The 19,056-nt window shown below is 42.7% G+C and overlaps 1 protein-coding gene across 1 annotated transcript in view; it reads left to right on the plus strand.

Moving 5' to 3' along the window:
• The window catches only part of TTN (titin), a 364,996-nt gene that overhangs the window by 299,458 nt on the left and 46,482 nt on the right, over positions 1-19,056 (plus strand). Inside the window, exon 268 of the mRNA XM_069616101.1 lies at positions 1,672-18,780. Coding sequence (XP_069472202.1) covers positions 1,672-18,780 — 17,109 coding nt within the window. The remainder of the gene's footprint in view (positions 1-1,671; positions 18,781-19,056) is intronic.

The raw sequence follows: 19,056 nt of genomic DNA on the forward strand, positions 1-19,056 counted from the left end.
TCCCCTCGCCTCTGAAGCACTCTCTTGTGCACCCTCTTCTCACGAAACCCACAGCTCACCCCTCATGCCCTCTATCGCCCGATCTCCAGCACTCCTTTCCTGGGCAAACTCCTGGAAAAGCTGGCCATCTCCCAGCTTAATCTTCACACTGATTCTGTTGGTTGTCTCCATGACCATCAGTCTGGCTTTAGAGCTGCCAGAAGCAGGGAAACTGCTCTCCTGAACATCTGTGAAGACCTGCTCTCCACCCATGACTCTGACATCCCTTCTGTCCTCATCCTACTCGATCTCTTTTCTGCCTTGACACAGTCAACCATGCCATCCTGCTCAACAGTCTACGTGATAACGTGGGTATCACCGATCAGGCCCTGGCCTGGCTGACCTCTTTCCTCTCTGAACGACCCTCCTAGGTTCAACTTGGGTCCTTCCTTTTCTCTATCTCACTCTCTACCTGTGGTGTTCCCCAGGGGTCTAACCTCTCTCCCTTTCTTTTCAACCAATACCTGGCACCCGTTGCCCACCGCATTGCCGCTCTCTGCTCCAACTTTCAGTGCTATGCAGATGACACTCGTTTTCAGGCTCTCCTCTGCCACCTCTTCTCCTTCTCTCATCTCTGACTGTCTGTCTGCTATCCAGGAGTGGTGTGCCGCCAATGATCTCTGCCTTAATGCCAGCAAGACAGAGATTCTCCTCATCAGCACACCTGCACCCTCCTTTCCTGTCAATCTCTGGCCGGCCTCCCTTGGCCCTCTTCCTGCTCCCACCTGTGAGGCTAAGAACCTCAGTGTCATTTCGACTCTGCACTCTCCTTTTCTCCTCACATCGCTGGCGTCTCCAAGAAGTCAAACTACCAACTGCACCTCCTCAGAGGTATTCTTCCTTTCCTCTCCTTCCCCCAGAAGCCAGGAAACTTACTGTCTCTCGAGCTCTGGTTCTCTCTAGGCTGGCAGCAACAGCCTCTTTCTAAATCTGCCTTCTTCTACTTTCCGCCCTCTGCAACTCATCTAAAACAGGACTGCGAGACTTGTACTTGGCCCCAAGCCCTGGGATCGTAGCTATCCAGCCCTGAAATCTCTTCATTGGCTCCCATTGACTACAAGGATCAAATTCAAGACCCTTTGCATTGTCCACAAGGCTTTCTGGGGCCTGGGTCCAAAAAACCGTCAACTCTCCCTCCGAAAAGACCTTCATCTTTGCTTCTGCCTTCACTCTTCCTCTCCCCTGCTGATCTGCCTGCTCTGGCACTGTGCACCTGGTTACCCTCTGATTTCGGGCACAGGTCCCTGCACACCCAGCCACACACCCGCACTGCCTCTTGGCAACCCTGCACTTGGATCTGTATCTGTAACCCTACAGTTCACTTACATGCACTTATCAGACACTCCTTGTCTGCGCTTTAAACCTTGCACTTGCCACCTCGCTGGCTGCACTACCAGTTGTTGTTGTGTTCATCCCTTGCTTAGCACTTTCCTCTTCTCCCCTCCCCCCTGCACTTTCCCTCTTCCCTGCACTTGCACGTTCTCAATGTCACCGGGCGTAGTAAGATCATTGTTTTGTCCTCCCTTGTTGCCCTCCCTTGCTTCGTCGCGTTGTGAAGCACTTGTGTATGAGCGCGATACAATTAAAATATCATATCATAAAAAGTAACACTTTATTTTGTTACTATTTCAGATCCACCTGGACCACCTTCTAACCCAAGGGTGACTGATACAACAAAAACCACTGCTTCTTTAGCCTGGGGAAAACCTCACTATGATGGTGGACTTGACATTATTGGTTACATAGTGGAACACCAAAAGGATGGCGAGGAAGAATGGGTAAAAGATACAACTGGGTCAGCTTTGAGAATCACCGAATTTGTTGTTGCTAACCTTCAACCAGGTGGAAAATATCGCTTCAGAATTTGTGCAATCAATGCAGCAGGGGTTGGTGAACCAGCTAAAATTGTAGATGTTATTGAAATCAGGGAACGTGAAGAGATCCCAGACTTTGAATTGGACGCTGAACTGAGAAGAACGCTTGTTGTTAGAGCTGGACTGAGCATTCGTATATTTGTACCAATTAAAGGTCGCCCAGCCCCTGAAGTCACATGGATGAAAGGTGATATTCCACTCAAAATACGTGCTAACATCGAAAATACAGAATCATTCTCACTTCTAATCATTACTGAGTGTAATAGATATGATGCTGGAAAATACACTATGACTCTTGAAAATGCTGCAGGAAAGAAATCTGGCTTTGTGAACGTAAAGGTTTTAGATTCACCAGGACCACCAATAAATCTGAAAGCCAGGGAAGTAGCTAAAGACAATATCACCCTACAGTGGGATATGCCCCTGCTGGATGGTGGTGCAAGAATAACAAATTACATTGTTGAAAAGCGTGAATCAACACGAAAGGCATATTCGACCATTACAACCAGCTGCCAGAAATGCTCTCTCAGAATTCCAAATTTGGCTGAAGGCTGTGAATATTACTTCAGAGTTTTGGCTGAAAATGAATTTGGAATTGGAGAACCTGCTGAAACTGCTGATCCCATCAGAGCCTCTGAAGCACCATCTGCACCTGAAAGTCTTAATATAATGGATGTCACAAAGAACACTGTTAGCCTTGCTTGGCCAAAGCCCATCCACGATGGTGGTAGCAAGATTACTGGTTATGTATTAGAAGCACAGAAAAAGGGTTCAGATCAGTGGACACATATTACAACTGTGAAAGCATTGGATTTTGTAGTGAAGAATCTGAATGAAAATGAGGAATATGTTTTCCAAGTGATGGCGGTTAATAGCTCTGGAAGAAGTGATCCAAGAGAAAGCAGACCAGTTCTTGTGAAAGAGCAGCAGGCCCTGCCAGAATTTGACCTTCGGGGTGTTTACCAGAAACTAATAATTGCCAAAGCTGGTGACAACATCAAAGTTGACATCCCTGTACTTGGACGTCCAAAACCAACTGTATCCTGGAAAAAAGAAGGGCAGCTTCTTAAAGAGACACAGAGAGTTAATGTTGAACGTACTGCAACTTCAACCATATTGAACATTGGAGAATGCACAAGAAATGACTCTGGGAAGTACACACTTGCAGCTAAAAATATCCTTGGAGAAGTTAGTGATGTTATAACTGTACAGGTTCATGATATCCCTGGGCCTCCTACTGGACCAATCAAATTTGATGAAATTTCATCTGACTACATCATTCTTTCATGGGACCCACCAGAGAATGATGGTGGAGTGCCAATAAACAGTTATGTTGTGGAAATGCGTGAAACTAACACTACAACTTGGGTTGAACTAGCTGCCACAGTGATACGTACAACCTTTAAGGCTATTCATCTGAATACAGGATTAGAATATCAGTTCCGTGTTAAAGCTCAAAACAGGTATGGAACTGGCCCATCTATCAATTCAGAAAATGTAGTTGCTGCTTATCCATTTAGAGTTCCTGGACCACCAGGTACCCCTCATGCTGCAACAGTCACAAAAGATGCAATCACTATTAACTGGCACGAACCTGTCACTGATGGTGGAAGTCCAATCTTGGGATATCACATTGAAAGAAAAGAACGAAACAGTATTATATGGCAGACAATAAGCAAGGCCCTTGTTGCAGGAAATACATTTAAATCAACAGGACTTACTGACGGTATTGCATATGAATTCCGTGTAGTTGCAGAAAATATGGCTGGCAAAAGTAAACCAAGCAAATCTTCAGAACCCGTATTTGCTCTGGACCCAATAGATGCACCTGGTAAGCCAGTAGCACTCAACATTACCAGACATTCAGTAACACTTCAGTGGTCAAAGCCTGAATATAATGGAGGGTTTAAGATAACTGGATATACAGTTGAAAGACGAGACCTTCCTAATGGCCGCTGGCTTAAAGCTAACTTCGGCAATATATTGGAGACAGAGTTTACAGTAAGTGGTCTGACTGAAGATGCAGCATATGAATTCCGCGTAATTGCCAGAAATTCAGCTGGAGCTGTGAGCCCACCATCAGAGCCATCAGATGAAATAACATGCAGAGATGATATTGAAGAACCAAAGATAAGGGTGGATGCCAAATTTAAAGATATTCTAATATTGAAAGCAGGTGATATTTTCAAGCTAGAAGCAGATGTTTCAGGCCGCCCTCTACCAACAATGACTTGGACAAAAGACGGAAACGATATTGAAGAAACTGCTAAATTGGAAATAAAAATAGCTGATTTCTCTACAGTTCTCCAAAATAAAGATTCTGCAAGACGAGATGGTGGGGCATATACACTTACAGCTTCTAATCCAGGTGGATTGGCAAAGCATGTCTTCAATGTTAAGGTTCTTGATAGACCTGGTCCACCTGAGGGGCCTTTGGCAGTATCTGAAGTTACAATAGAAAAGTGTGTACTTTCTTGGTTGCCACCACTGGATGATGGAGGGGCCAAGATTGACCATTATGTGATTGAAAAACGTGAAACCAGCAGGTTGGCCTGGACAAGCGTTGCAACTGACCTTCAAGTGCTCAAATACAAGGTTACCAAGTTACTAAAAGGCAATGAGTATGTATTCCGTGTTATGGCTGTCAACAAATATGGAGTTGGGGAGGTCCTGGAATCAGAGCCTACACTTGCAGTAAATCCATACGTCCCACCTGATCCACCCAAAACACCTGAAGTGACAAATATCACGAAGGATTCCATGATTGTTTGCTGGGGACATCCAGAATCTGATGGCGGAAGTGAAATAACCAATTACATTGTAGAAAGACGAGACAAAACAGGTCTTCGTTGGATAAAATGTAACAAACGATCCATTACTGACTTGCGCTATAAGGTCTCCGGACTGACAGATGGTCATGAATATGAATTCAGAATCATGGCAGAAAATGCTGCTGGAATTAGCAAGCCAAGTGCCTGCAGTCCATTTTACAAAGCTTGTGACACAGTGTTTAAGCCTGGCCCACCTGGTAACCCTCGGGTACTGGATACCAGTAGATCATCAATAACAATAGCTTGGAATAAACCAGTATATGATGGTGGCTCTGAAATCACTGGCTATATGGTTGAAATAGCTCTGCCAGAAGAAGATGAATGGAAGATTGTCACTCCCCAAGCAGGACTGAAAGCAACATCATTTACTATCACTGGCCTCAAAGAAAATCAAGAGTATAAAATCCAAATATATGCTTTGAATTCTGAAGGTGTTGGTGAAGCAGCCCTTGTTCCTGGATCACCAAAAGCTGAAGAAAGACTGCTGCCTCCTGAAATTGACCTGGATGCAGAACTTCGTAAAGTTGTCAGCATCAGAGCATGCTGTACTTTAAGATTATTTGTCCCAATAAAAGGAAGGCCAGCACCGGAAGTGAAATGGACAAGAGAAAATGGAGAACCATTAGAAAGAGCCAATATTGAATCAACAAGCTCATATACCCTGCTTATTGTTGAAAATGTGAATAGATTTGACAGTGGAAAATATATGCTTACAATAGAAAATAGTTCAGGAAGCAAATCAGCATTTGTGAATGTTAGAGTACTTGATACTCCAGGAGCACCACAAGATTTGAAAATTAAAGAAATCACAAAGGCATCTGTTACCCTGACATGGGAACCGCCGCTTATAGATGGAGGATCAAAAATAAAGAATTACATTGTTGAAAAACGAGAATCAACAAGGAAAGCATATTCAACCGTTGTTGCTAACTGTCACAAAACAAGCTGGAAAGTAGATCCCTTGCAGGAAGGTTGCAACTATTACTTTAGAGTTCTTGCTGAAAATGAATATGGAATTGGCCTACCGGTTGAAACGTCAGAATCTGTGAAAGTGTCTGAAAAACCACTACCACCAGGCAAAATAACTTTACTGGACGTCACAAGGAAAAGTGTTACATTATCTTGGGAAAAACCTGAACATGACGGAGGAAGCAGAATTCTGGGCTATATTGTTGAGATGCAGAGTAAAGGAAGCGACAAATGGACAAACTGTGCAACTGTGAAGGTTACAGAAGCCACTATAACTGGGCTAACTCAAGGCGAAGAATACATGTTCCGTGTATCTGCTCAGAATGAAAAAGGAATCAGTGATCCTCGACAGTTGGGAGTGCCAGTTATTGCAAAAGACCTTGTTATTGCCCCAATGTTCAAATTACTTTTCACTACTTTCAGTGTGTTAGCAGGGGAAGACTTGAAGGTTGACGTACCATTTATAGCACGACCAAAACCAACAGTTGCATGGCATAAAGACAATCTACCACTGAAACAGACCACCAGAGTGAATGCAGAGAGCACAGAAAGCAATTCACTTCTTACCATTAAAGAGGCTTCCAAAGAAGATGTGGGGCAATATACTGTAAAACTTGTTAACACAGCTGGTGAAGCCACTGAAAATCTCAGCATTGTTGTTCTTGACAAACCAGGTCCTCCAACAGGACCCGTCAAAATAGACGAAGTCACAGCTGACAGCATTATTATTTCCTGGCAACCTCCACAATATGATGGTGGCAGCTCTATAAACAACTACATTGTAGAAAAACGAGACACTTCAACCACAGTCTGGCAGGTAGTGTCAGCAACTGTTGCTAGAACAACTATCAAGGCAACTCGATTGAAGACTGGATGTGAATATCAGTTCAGGATTTCAGCTGAGAACAGATACGGAAAGAGTGGTTACCTCTTATCAGATTCTGTGATAGCCCAATATCCATTTAAAGTTCCTGGTAATCCAGGCACACCTTTTGTATCCACTGTCACAAAGGATAGCATGGTTGTCCAATGGAATGAGCCAGTCAATGATGGTGGTAGCAGGATCATTGGCTACCATCTGGAGCGAAAGGAAAGAAATAGCATTCTGTGGGTTAAACTAAATAAAACCATCATTCAGGACACAAGGTTTAAAACAACTGGTTTAGAAGAGGGAATTGAATATGAGTTCAGAGTTTATGCAGAGAACATTGTAGGCATTGGAAAGCCCAGCAAAGTGTCAGAATGTGTAGTAGCACGTGATCCTTGTGACCCTCCAGGTCGCCCAGAACCAATACTTGTAACCAGAAATGCAGTAACAATTCAGTGGACAAAGCCTGAATATGACGGGGGCAGCAAGATTACAGGCTACTTTGTTGAAAAGAAAGAGTTGCCAGAAGGTCGCTGGATGAAAGCAAGCTTCACAAATGTAATTGAGACTCAATTTGCAGTAACAGGTTTAGTTGAAGACCAGCGATACGAGTTCCGTGTCATAGCAAGAAATGCTGCAGGAGTTTATAGTGAACCTTCTGAGAGCACAGGACCAATTACAGCAAGAGATGAAGTGGATCCTCCTCGTATAAGCATGGATCCTCAGTACAAAGAAACAATTGTATTAAATGCTGGTGAATCATTCAAGATTGACGCCGACATCTATGGCAAACCTATACCTTCAGTTCAGTGGCTTAAAGGTGATCAAGAGCTAGCCAATGCAGCTCGTTTAGAAATAAAGAGCACAAACTTCACCACAAGTATCAGTGTGAAGGAAGCCATTCGTGTGGATAGTGGTCAGTACACACTTCTGTTGAAAAATGTAGCAGGTGAAAAATCAGCGACTGTCAGCGTCAAGGTTCTCGACAGGCCAGGACCACCGGAAGGTCCTATTGCTATCACTGGTGTCAATGCTGAAAAATGCACCTTAGCATGGAAACCCCCACTTCAAGATGGTGGCAGTGACATTTCACATTACATTGTTGAAAGAAGAGAAACAAGTCGTCTAGTATGGACTGTGGTTGACTCTAACGTACAAACACTCAGCTGTAAGGTTACCAAGCTTTTGGAAGGAAATGAATACATCTTCCGTATAATGTGTGTGAACAAATATGGAGTGGGTGAACCACTTGAATCAGAGCCTGTAGTCGCAAAGAATCCATTTGTTGTGCCAATGCCTCCGAAGGCACCCGAGGTCACTGCAGTTACTAAAGACTCAATGATTGTTGTGTGGGAAAGACCACAGTCTGATGGTGGCAGTGAAATAAATGGTTATGTACTTGAAAAACGAGATAAAGAAGGTATAAGATGGACAAGATGCAACAAACGGCTGGTCAGTGAATTACGATTTAGAGTAACTGGGCTGATTGAATCTCATCATTATGAGTTTAGAGTATCAGCTGAAAATGCTGCTGGCTTGAGTGAACCAAGTCCATCATCAATTTACTATAAAGCATGTGATCCTATTTACAAGCCAGGGCCACCTAATAATCCCAGAGCAGTAGATGTCACAAGATCATCAGTTATACTTTCATGGGGAAAGCCAATCTATGATGGTGGATCCGAAGTCCAAGGATATATAGTTGAAAAATGTGATGTGAGTACTGATGAATGGTCAATGTGCACTCCAGCAACTGGCATCAAAGAAACACGCATTGAAGTTGATAAGTTATTAGAGAAACATGAATATAAATTCCGCATCTGTGCTGTAAATAAGGCCGGAGTGGGCGACCATGCAGATGTCCCAGCATCTATCATAGTTGAAGAGAAACTGGAAACTCCAGACCTTGATCTTGATCTAGAGTTAAGAAAAATTGTGAATGTGAGAGCTGGAGGATCATTGAGGTTGTTTATCCCTATCCGAGGACGTCCTGCACCAGAAGTAAAATGGTCAAAGGCTGACGGGGAGATCAGAGATGCAGCTCAGATTGACGTTACCAGCAGTTTTACAACATTTGTACTTGACAATGTTAACAGATATGATTCTGGAAAATACAATCTAACATTAGAAAACAGTAGTGGATCCAAGTCTGCCTTTATCAGTGTCAGGGTTATGGATACACCAAGCTCACCAGTAAACCTCAAGGTGAAAGAGGTCACTAAAGAATCAGTAACACTTATATGGGAGCCCCCTGTGTTGGATGGTGGAGCAAAAATAAAGAACTACATTATTGAAAAACGAGAAACCACAAGAAAAGCATATGCTGCCGTCGCAACAAACTGTCACAAAACCTCATGGAAAATAGACCAGCTCCAAGAAGGGTGCAATTACTACTTCAGGGTGACTGCTGAGAATGAATATGGAATTGGTGTTCCTGCAGAAACATCTGACCCAGTTAAAGTATCTGAAGTTCCACAACCTCCAGGCAAAATAACTGTAGTTGATGTCACAAGGAACAGCGTATCTCTGTCTTGGGAGAAGCCTGAACATGATGGTGGCAGCAAAATCATTCAATATGTTGTGGAAATGCAAGCCAAAGGAAGTGATAAGTGGTCAGAAAGTGTACGTGTTAAAGCACTTGAAGCTATAATTACTAACTTAGCACAAGGAGGAGAATACCTCTTCAGAGTTATAGCAGTAAATGAGAAAGGCAAGAGTGATCCACGATCTCTTGCAGTTCCAGTGGTTGCTAAAGATCTGGTTATTGAACCTGATGTAAGACCTGTTTTCAGTAGTTACAATGTTCAAGTGGGACATGATTTGAAAGTAGAAATACCAATATCAGGACGTCCAAAACCAACCGTTTCTTGGACAAAAGACGGCCAGCCTCTAAAGCAAACCACAAGAGTAAATGTGAGTGATTCAGCCAACCAAACAGTGCTGAATATTAAAGAAGCCTCTAAAGATGATTGTGGCATGTATGGAATCACAGTAGCTAACATCATAGGACAGAAAGTTGCATCCATAGATGTTATTACTCTAGACAAGCCTGATCCACCAAGTGGTCCTGTGAAGTTTGATGAAGTGAGCGCTGAGAGCATAACATTATCATGGAATCCCCCCACATATACTGGCGGCTGTCAGATCACAAATTACATTGTTGAAAAGAGGGATACAACTACAACAGCATGGGAGACAGTTTCTGCAACCATTGCCAGAACCACTTTAAAAGTATCTAAACTAAAGACCGGAACCGAATATCAGTTCAAAATATTTGCTGAAAACCGATATGGACGAAGCTTTGCCTTGGAATCCGCAGCAATTATAGCTCAGTATCCTTATAAGGAACCAGGCCCTCCTGGTACACCAGCTGCCAAGTCTGTGACAAAAGATAGCATGGTTGTACAGTGGCATGAACCAATCATTGATGGTGGGAGCAGAATTTTAGGATACCATCTTGAACGAAAAGAAAGAAATAGCATAATGTGGACCAAGATCAACAAAACTATTATTCAAGATACCTGTTTCAAGACAAGCAACCTTGAAGAAGGAATTGAGTATGAATTTAGAGTATATGCTGAGAATATCGTTGGCGTTGGCAAAGCAAGTAAAGTTTCTGAGTGCTATGTAGCCCGTGATCCATGTGATCCTCCAGGGTGCCCAGAGCCTATAATTGTAACACGAAATGCAGTTACTTTAAGCTGGGCAAAGCCTGAATATGATGGTGGAAGCATGATCACTGGTTATATTGTAGAAAAACGAGATTTACCCGAAGGTCGCTGGATGAAAGCAAGCTTTACAAATGTCATTGAAAATCAATTCACTGTAACAGGCCTTACAGAGGATGAAAAATATGACTTCAGGGTTATTGCTAGGAATGCTGCTGGTACATTTAGCAGGCCATCTGATAGCACAGGACCAATCACAGCAAAGGATGAAGTAGATCCTCCAAGAGTTTCCATGGATCCAAACTACAAGGACACAATTGTTGTAAATGCAGGAGAAACATTTAAGCTTGAGGCTGATGTCCATGGAAAGCCCATCCCAAGCATTCAGTGGTTTAAGGGTGATAAGGAAGTTCAAGAATCTGCCCGATATGAAATAAAGAACACAGACTTCAGAGCTTTGATTGTAGTTAAAGATGCAATAAGAGTTGATGGAGGACATTATATCTTGCAGGTTTCAAATGTAGCAGGCACAAAATCCATTCCAATTAATGTAAAGGTACTGGACCGACCAGGACCACCTGAAGGACCAATCCATGTTACTGGAATAACTTGTGACAAATGTTCACTGGCATGGGCTCCACCGCAACATGATGGCGGAAGCGACATTTCTCACTACATAATTGAGAAGAGAGAAACCAGTCGTCTTGCATGGACCGTTGTTGCACCTGATGCTGTAGCGACAATGTTGAAAGTAACAAAACTTTTGGAAGGCAACGAATACATTTTCCGTATAATGGCTGTTAACAAGTATGGCGTTGGTGAACCTTTGGAGTCCTCTCCAGTGCTTATGAGAAATCCATTTGTCCTTCCTGGTCCACCCAAAGCTTTGGAAGTCACCAACATTGCAAAGGACTCAATGACTGTATGCTGGGCTCGACCAGATAGCGATGGAGGCAGTGAGATTATTGGCTACATTGTGGAAAAGAGAGACAGGGCAGGAATTCGTTGGACAAAATGCAACAAGCGTAGAGTCACTGATTTGCGGTTTAGAGTCACAGGATTAACAGAAGACCACGAGTATGAGTTCCAAGTTTCAGCAGAAAATGCAGCTGGCATTGGTGATGCAAGCCCACCATCAATGTACTATAAAGCATGTGACCCTGTGTTCAAACCTGGACCACCCACCAATCCTCATGTTGTGGACACTTCCAAAAATTCAGTTTCTCTTGTTTGGGGCAAGCCTATCTATGATGGAGGCAGTGACATCCAAGGCTACATTGTAGAAATTTGCAAAGCAGAGGAAGAAGAATGGGTTATGTGTACCCCACAGACTGGATTGCAGGTCAGCCGATATGAGATCAAAAACCTGATTGAACATCAAGAATATCAAATTCGAATTTGTGCTATCAATAAAATAGGTGTTGGTGAGGCTGCTGCAGTCATTGGTACAGTTAAACCAGAAGACAAGCTTGAACCTCCTGAATTAGATCTTGATTCAGAATTAAGAAAAGGAATACTAGTCAGAGCTGGTGGAAACGTCAAGATTCACATTCCATTCAAGGGGCGACCTACTCCTGAAATCAGTTGGTCACGAGATGAAGGTGAGCTGTCAGATAAGTCTCAAATTGAAAGAGGCCTAAACTACACGCAACTATCAATCGATAACTGTGACAGAAATGATGCTGGAAAGTACATTCTCAAGTTGGAAAACAGTAGTGGTACAAAGTCTGCGTTTGTGACAGTAAAGGTCCTTGACACACCGGGACCACCACATAATCTACTTGTCAAAGAAATCAAGAAAGACTCAATCACATTAATTTGGGAACCACCCACCATAGATGGGGGTGCAAAGATAAAGAACTATGTCATCGATAAGCGGGAATCGACCAGAAAAGCCTTTGCCAATGTTACTACCAAGTGCAGCAAAACAAGCTTCAAGGTTGAAAACCTTATTGAAGGTGCCATTTATTACTTCAGGGTCATGGCTGAAAATGAATTTGGAGTTGGTGTGCCAGTTGAAACAGTTGATGCAGTGAAAGCTTCAGAGGCTCCATTACCTCCCGGCAAAGTTACACTTACAGATGTTAGCCAAAGAAGTGCATCCCTTGTCTGGGAGAAACCTGAACATGATGGTGGCAGTAGACTGATAGGCTACTTGGTTGAAATGCAGTCGAAGGGAACAGATAAATGGAGCACTGTAACTGAAACAAAGACCTGCAGTGCGGTGGTGTCTGGCTTAAGCTCAGGTCAAGAATATCTATTCCGTGTTATTGCTTACAATGAAAAAGGAAAGAGCGACCCAAGAGCTCTGGCTATCCCAGTCATAGCTAAAGATTTGACCATTGAACCAAGCTTCAAACTAATGTTCAATACATACAGTATACAGGCTGGAGAGGACCTGAAAGTAGAAATACCTGTTTTTGGTAGACCCAGACCAAAAATTACCTGGACAAAAGATGAACAATCACTGAAGCAGACAACCAGAGTCAATGTTGAAGATACCCCAACAGCAACTATCTTACACATTAAAGAGAGTGGCAAGGATGATTTTGGCAAATATACAGTAAGCGCAACAAACACTGCTGGCACTGTTACAGAGAACATTAGCATTATTGTGCTAGATAAACCTGGTCCCCCACGAGGGCCAGTTCGTTTTGATGAAGTTAGCTCAAACTATGTCATCTTCTCCTGGGATCCACCCGACTATACAGGAGGGTGCCAAATAAACAACTACATAGTAGAAAAACGTGACACTACTACTACTGCCTGGCAAGTTGTGTCTGCAACAGTTGCCAGAACAACTATTAAGGCCACAAAGTTAACCACTGGTTCTGAATACCAATTTAGAATATTTGCTGAAAACAGATATGGAAAGAGCACTTCATTGGATTCTGGTGCAGTTATTGTACAATATCCTTATAAGGAACCTGGACCACCAGGAACCCCATTCGTAACATCCTTGTCAAAGGACCATATGGTTGTGCAATGGAATGAGCCTGTTAATGATGGTGGCAGCAAGGTCCTTGGTTACCACGTGGAACGCAAAGAGAAAAATAGCATCCTTTGGGGAAAACTAAACAAAACTCTTGTCCAGGACACACGATTGAAATCAAATGGACTAGAGGAAGGCCTAGAGTATGAATTCAGAGTGTATGCTGAAAACATTGTTGGTATCGGCAAGCCTAGCAAAGTATCAGAGTGCTATGTTGCTCGTGACCCATGTGATCCACCAGGATGCCCAGAAGCCATTGTTATTACCAGGAATTATGTCACACTTAAGTGGAAAAAGCCTGAATATGACGGTGGTAGCAAGATAACTGGATATATTGTGGAAAAGAAAGAGCTCCCTGAAGGAAGGTGGATGAAAGCCAGCTTTACAAATGTTCTCGACCCTGAATTTGTAGCAACAGGTCTTGTTGAAGATCAGAGATATGAATTCAGAGTGATTGCAAGAAACGCAGCTGGTAACTTTAGTGAGCCATCAGAAAGCACTGGCCCAATCACTGCAAGAGATGAAATTGATGCACCAAGAGCTTCACTTGATCCCAAATATAAAGATGTTATTGTGGTTAACGCAGGCGACACCTTTGTTCTTGAAGCTGACATCCATGGAAAACCAATTCCTGAAATATCATGGTCAAAAGACGGAAAAGATATTGAGGCAACTGCTGCAAGGCTCGAAATCAAATCCACCATCCAAAAAACAACTCTCACAGTTAAAGACTGCATAAGGATTGATGGAGGGCAGTATGTTCTTAACTTGAGCAATGTTGGTGGTACAAAATCTATACCTATAACAGTAAAGGTCCTTGATAGGCCTGGACCGCCAGAAGGCCCTCTGAAGGTACATGGAGTTACAGCTGAAAAATGCTATCTGTCATGGGGCCCACCAGCACAGGATGGAGGTGCTAACATATCCCACTATATCATTGAGAAGAGGGAGACAAGTAGGCTGTCTTGGACCCAAGTTGCATCTGATGTTCAAGCACTAAGCCACAAAGTTACCAAACTTCTTCCAGGTAATGAATATATATTCCGTGTGATGGCTGTGAACAAATTTGGCATTGGGGAACCAATAGAATCTGAGCCAGTTTTAGCATGTAATCCATTCAAACCACCCACTGCACCATCAGTACCTGAAGTTACAGCAATCACAAAGGATTCTATGGTTGTGACATGGGGAAGACCAGAAGATAATGGTGGAGCAGAAATTGATGGCTACATACTTGAAAAACGAGACAAAGATGGTATTAGATGGACAAAGTGCAACAAGAAAAGACTAACAGATCTTCGACTCAGAGTAACTGGACTTACTGAAGGACATTCCTATGAATTTAGAGTGGCTGCTGAAAATGCTGCCGGTGTAGGCGAACTGAGTGAGCCATCTGTTTTGTACCGTGCATGTGATGCTGTATATCCACCAGGCCCACCAAGCAATGCAAAGGTAACAGATACTTCAAGGTCATCTGTATCCCTTTCATGGAACAAGCCCATCTATGATGGTGGCGCTGAAGTTAAAGGATATATTGTAGAATTGAAAGAGGCTTCTGCAGATGACTGGTCTGCGTGCACACCACCATCAGGGCACCAGGCAAAACAGTTTACTGCGACAAAACTGAAGGAGAACACTGAATATAATTTCCGCATATGTGCTATAAACTCAGAAGGTGTTGGAGAGCCGGCGCTGATACCTGGTACAGTAATTGCTTCTGAAAAGATTGAACCTCCAGAGATTGAACTTGATGCTGATCTAAGAAAGGTTGTCTCTGTGAGAGCTGGAGGCACTTTGCGCTTGTTTGTAACCACCAGAGGTAGACCTGAACCTGAAGTGAAATGGGAAAAAGCAGAAGGCAAGTTAAGTGAAAGAGCCCAAGTTGAAGTTACAAGTTCATATACCATGTTGGTCATTGACAATGTCAATAGATTTGACAGCGGAAAATACAATTTGACATTAGAAAACAACAGCGGCACAAAATCAGCATTTGTTAATGTCAGAGTACTTGATTCACCAAGTGCTCCAGTGAACTTTAATGTCAAAGAAATAAGAAAAAATTCAGTGACATTATCCTGGGAGCCTCCTCTCATTGATGGTGGAGCTAAAATTACAAATTATATTGTTGAAAAACGTGAATCTACAAGAAAGGCATATGCTACAGTTACAAACAACTGCACCAAAAATACATTCAAAGTTGAACAGCTACAAGAAGGAGGTATCTATTACTTCCGCGTTTTAGCTTCCAATGAACATGGTGTTGGCTTACCAGCTGATACAGCTGATCCAGTAAAGGTTTCTGAACCACCTCTCCCTCCCGGAAGAGTAAGTCTTGTAGATGTCACACGTAATTCTGCTACAATCACATGGGAAAAACCAGAAAGTGATGGTGGTAGCAAAATAACTGCTTATGTTGTGGAAATGCAGACCAAAGGCAGTGAAAAGTGGAGCACATGTACGCAGGTGAAGGCGCTTGAGACAACAATATCAGGCCTAACCTTGGGAGAAGAATACACGTTTAGGGTAGTCGCTGTCAACGAAAAAGGAAGAAGTGATCCAAGACAGCTTGGTGTGCCAGTAGTTGCAAAGGATATTGAAATTCAGCCTTCTGTTGAACTTCTGTTCAATACTTTCAGTGTGAAGGCTGGAGACAATCTTAAAATTGATGTGCCTATTCGAGGAAGGCCAATTCCAGCTGTATCCTGGAAGAAAGATGGACAAACAATGAAAGAGACTACCAGAGTCAATGTTGAAACATCCAAGTCTTCAACACTACTTTCCATTAAGGAGGCTTCAAGAGAAGATGTTGGAAAGTACGAATTATGTGTTTCAAACAGTGCAGGTTCAACAACAGTCTCTATCGGTGTAATAGTTCTTGACAGACCTGGAGCTCCTGAGCATATCCGTGTTGATGATGTCAGTGCAGATAACATATCATTATCTTGGGATCCTCCTGAATATGATGGTGGCTGCCATATTAACAACTACATTGTTGAGAAGAGAGACACTACCACCACAACATGGGAAGTTGTATCTGCAACAGTTGCAAGAACATCAATTAAAGTAGCAAGGCTAACAACAGGTTCTGAATATCAATTCCGCATTTGCGCAGAAAACCGCTATGGTAAGAGCCACTATGCAGAATCTTCAGCAATCGTTGCCCAGTATCCATTTAAGCCACCCGGTCCACCAGGCACACCCCAGGTTGTGCATGCAACTAAAGCTTTCATGATTGTAAGCTGGCAAATACCAGTTAATGATGGAGGAAGCCAGGTTATTGGCTATCACTTAGAGCGTAAAGAAAGAAGCAGCATTCTTTGGACTAAGGTCAACAAAACTCTATTATCAGATACACAAATGAAGGTTGTTGGGCTTGAAGAAGGACTTATGTATGAATATCGTGTATACGCTGAAAATATTGCTGGTATCGGTAAGTGCAGCAAATCATGTGAGCCAGTTGCTGCCAGGGATCCCTGCGATGCTCCCAGTCAACCTGAAGTTACTAACATCACAAGAACATCAGTCTCTCTCTCTTGGGCTAAACCAGAATATGACGGTGGGGCGAAAATCACAGGCTATATAATTGAACGCAAAGAATTGCCAGAAGGCCGCTGGCTGAAATGCAATTTCACTAATATCCAAGAAACCTACTTTGATGTAACTGGACTTACAGAAGAGCAACGATATGAATTCCGTGTTATTGCTAAAAATGCAGCTGGGTTGTTTAGTGAACCTTCTGATTCAACAGGACCTGTTACAGTAAAAGATGACGTTGATGCTCCAAGAATTATGATGGATGTCAAATTCAGAGATGTTGTTGTTGTCAAAGCTGGAGAGATCCTGAAAATCAATGCTGACATTGCTGGAAGACCAGTGCCTGTGATTTCATGGTCAAAGGATGGTAAAGAAATTGAAGAAAAGGCAAGAACAGAAATACACTCAACAGATAACACCACACTTCTCACTGTTAAGGACTGTATTCGACGCGATAGTGGGCAGTATGTGTTAACCCTTCAGAACGTTGCTGGTACAAGATCATTGGCTGTAAATTGCAAGGTTCTAGATAGACCCGGGCCATCGGCAGGACCTTTGCAAGTAGCTGGTGTAACCTCTGAGAAGTGCACATTATCCTGGGGTCCACCTCAAGAAAACGGTGGTGCCGAGATTGACTACTACATTGTAGAAAAACGAGAGACTAGTCGACTTGCATGGACTCTCTGTGAAGGTGAACTTAGGACAACATCATGCAAAGTTACAAAACTTCTTAAAGGTAATGAATATATCTTCAGGGTTATGGGAGTTAACAAATATGGTGTCGGTGAGCCATTGGAGAGTGAAGCAGTAAAGGCACAAAATCCATTCACAGTGCCAAATGCTCCCAAAAATATAGAGATCACAAATGTTACAAAAGAAGCCATGACTCTTTGCTGGTCTAGGCCTGAAAGTGATGGCGGCAGTGAAATTTCTGGCTACATAATTGAAAGACGCGAAAAGACCAGTCTAAGGTGGATGCGAGTAAACAAAAAACCAGTTTACGACTTAAGAGTAAAATCTTCTGGTCTCCGTGAAGGATGTGAATATGAATACCGTGTTTATGCAGAAAATGCTGCTGGTCTCAGTCCAGCCAGTGACTGTTCGCCATTGGTACGTGCCGAAGATCCTGTATTCTTGCCATCACCTCCATCTAAACCCAAGATTGCAGATTCAACAAAGACAACTGTTACAATTACATGGGCAAAACCATTATTTGATGGGGGATCACTAGTTACTGCTTACACAGTGGAATACAAGAAGGTAGAAGAGACTGACTGGTCAGTTGCTGTTACAAATGTAAGAAGTACAGAATATACTGTTATTGGATTAACATCAGCATCAGAATATGTCTTCAGAGTCCGATCAATTAACAAAGTTGGTCCCAGTGAGCCAAGTGAAGTTTCCGAACCACAAGTAGCAAAAGAAAGGGAAGAAGAACCTGTGTTTGACATTGACAGTGAAATGCGCAAGACATTAATTGTGAAAGCTGGTGGGTCATTTACAATGTCCGTGCCTTTCCGAGGAAAACCAGCGCCTAATGTCATTTGGAGCAAACCAGACACTGATCTTCGTACAAGAGCTAGTATTGATTCTTCAGTTTCCAAAACATCCCTAACCATAGAAAAGGCAACACGAAATGATTCTGGAAAATACACGCTAACACTGCAGAATATCCTCAGTACTGCTTCGTTGACATTGGTCGTAAAGGTTCTCGACTCCCCTGGTCCGACGTCGAATATTACTGTTAAAGAAGTAACTAAAGAATCAGTCTCATTGTCATGGGAAGTTCCTGAAAATGATGGTGGTGCTCCTGTTAAGAATTATCACATTGAAAAACGGGAAGCTAGCAAGAAAGCCTGGGTTACAGTTACCAACAACTGTCATCGTCTCACCTACAAGGTTGCCAACCTTCAAGAGGGCGCTGTCTACTACTTCAGAATCTCAGGAGAAAATGAGTTTGGCATTGGAGTGCCCTGCGAGACAAAGGAAGGCGTTAAAGTAACAGGTATGTGCTACTTTGCTAAAAGCATGCACAGCATCTATTAATAAACCAAACAATAAGAATTAATTGTAAATTAACATTTTAGAGAACTTTCAAGAATTGCAAAACTTTTCGGTCGCTATAATGAGTACTTCATAATTTTATTATTCACCTTAACTAATATAACTATAGATTCACATTCAAAGAAGTAAACTAACATATATTAATGATAACAATACCATCCACATTTTACTAATTGTCTGTGCATTTCAACATTAATCATGTAAAAACACAGTGGGG

This window comes from Ambystoma mexicanum, chromosome 9, assembly GCF_040938575.1.
Source record: "Ambystoma mexicanum isolate Mex_15411 chromosome 9, UKY_AmexF1_1, whole genome shotgun sequence".
Taxonomy (NCBI): domain Eukaryota; kingdom Metazoa; phylum Chordata; class Amphibia; order Caudata; family Ambystomatidae; genus Ambystoma; species Ambystoma mexicanum.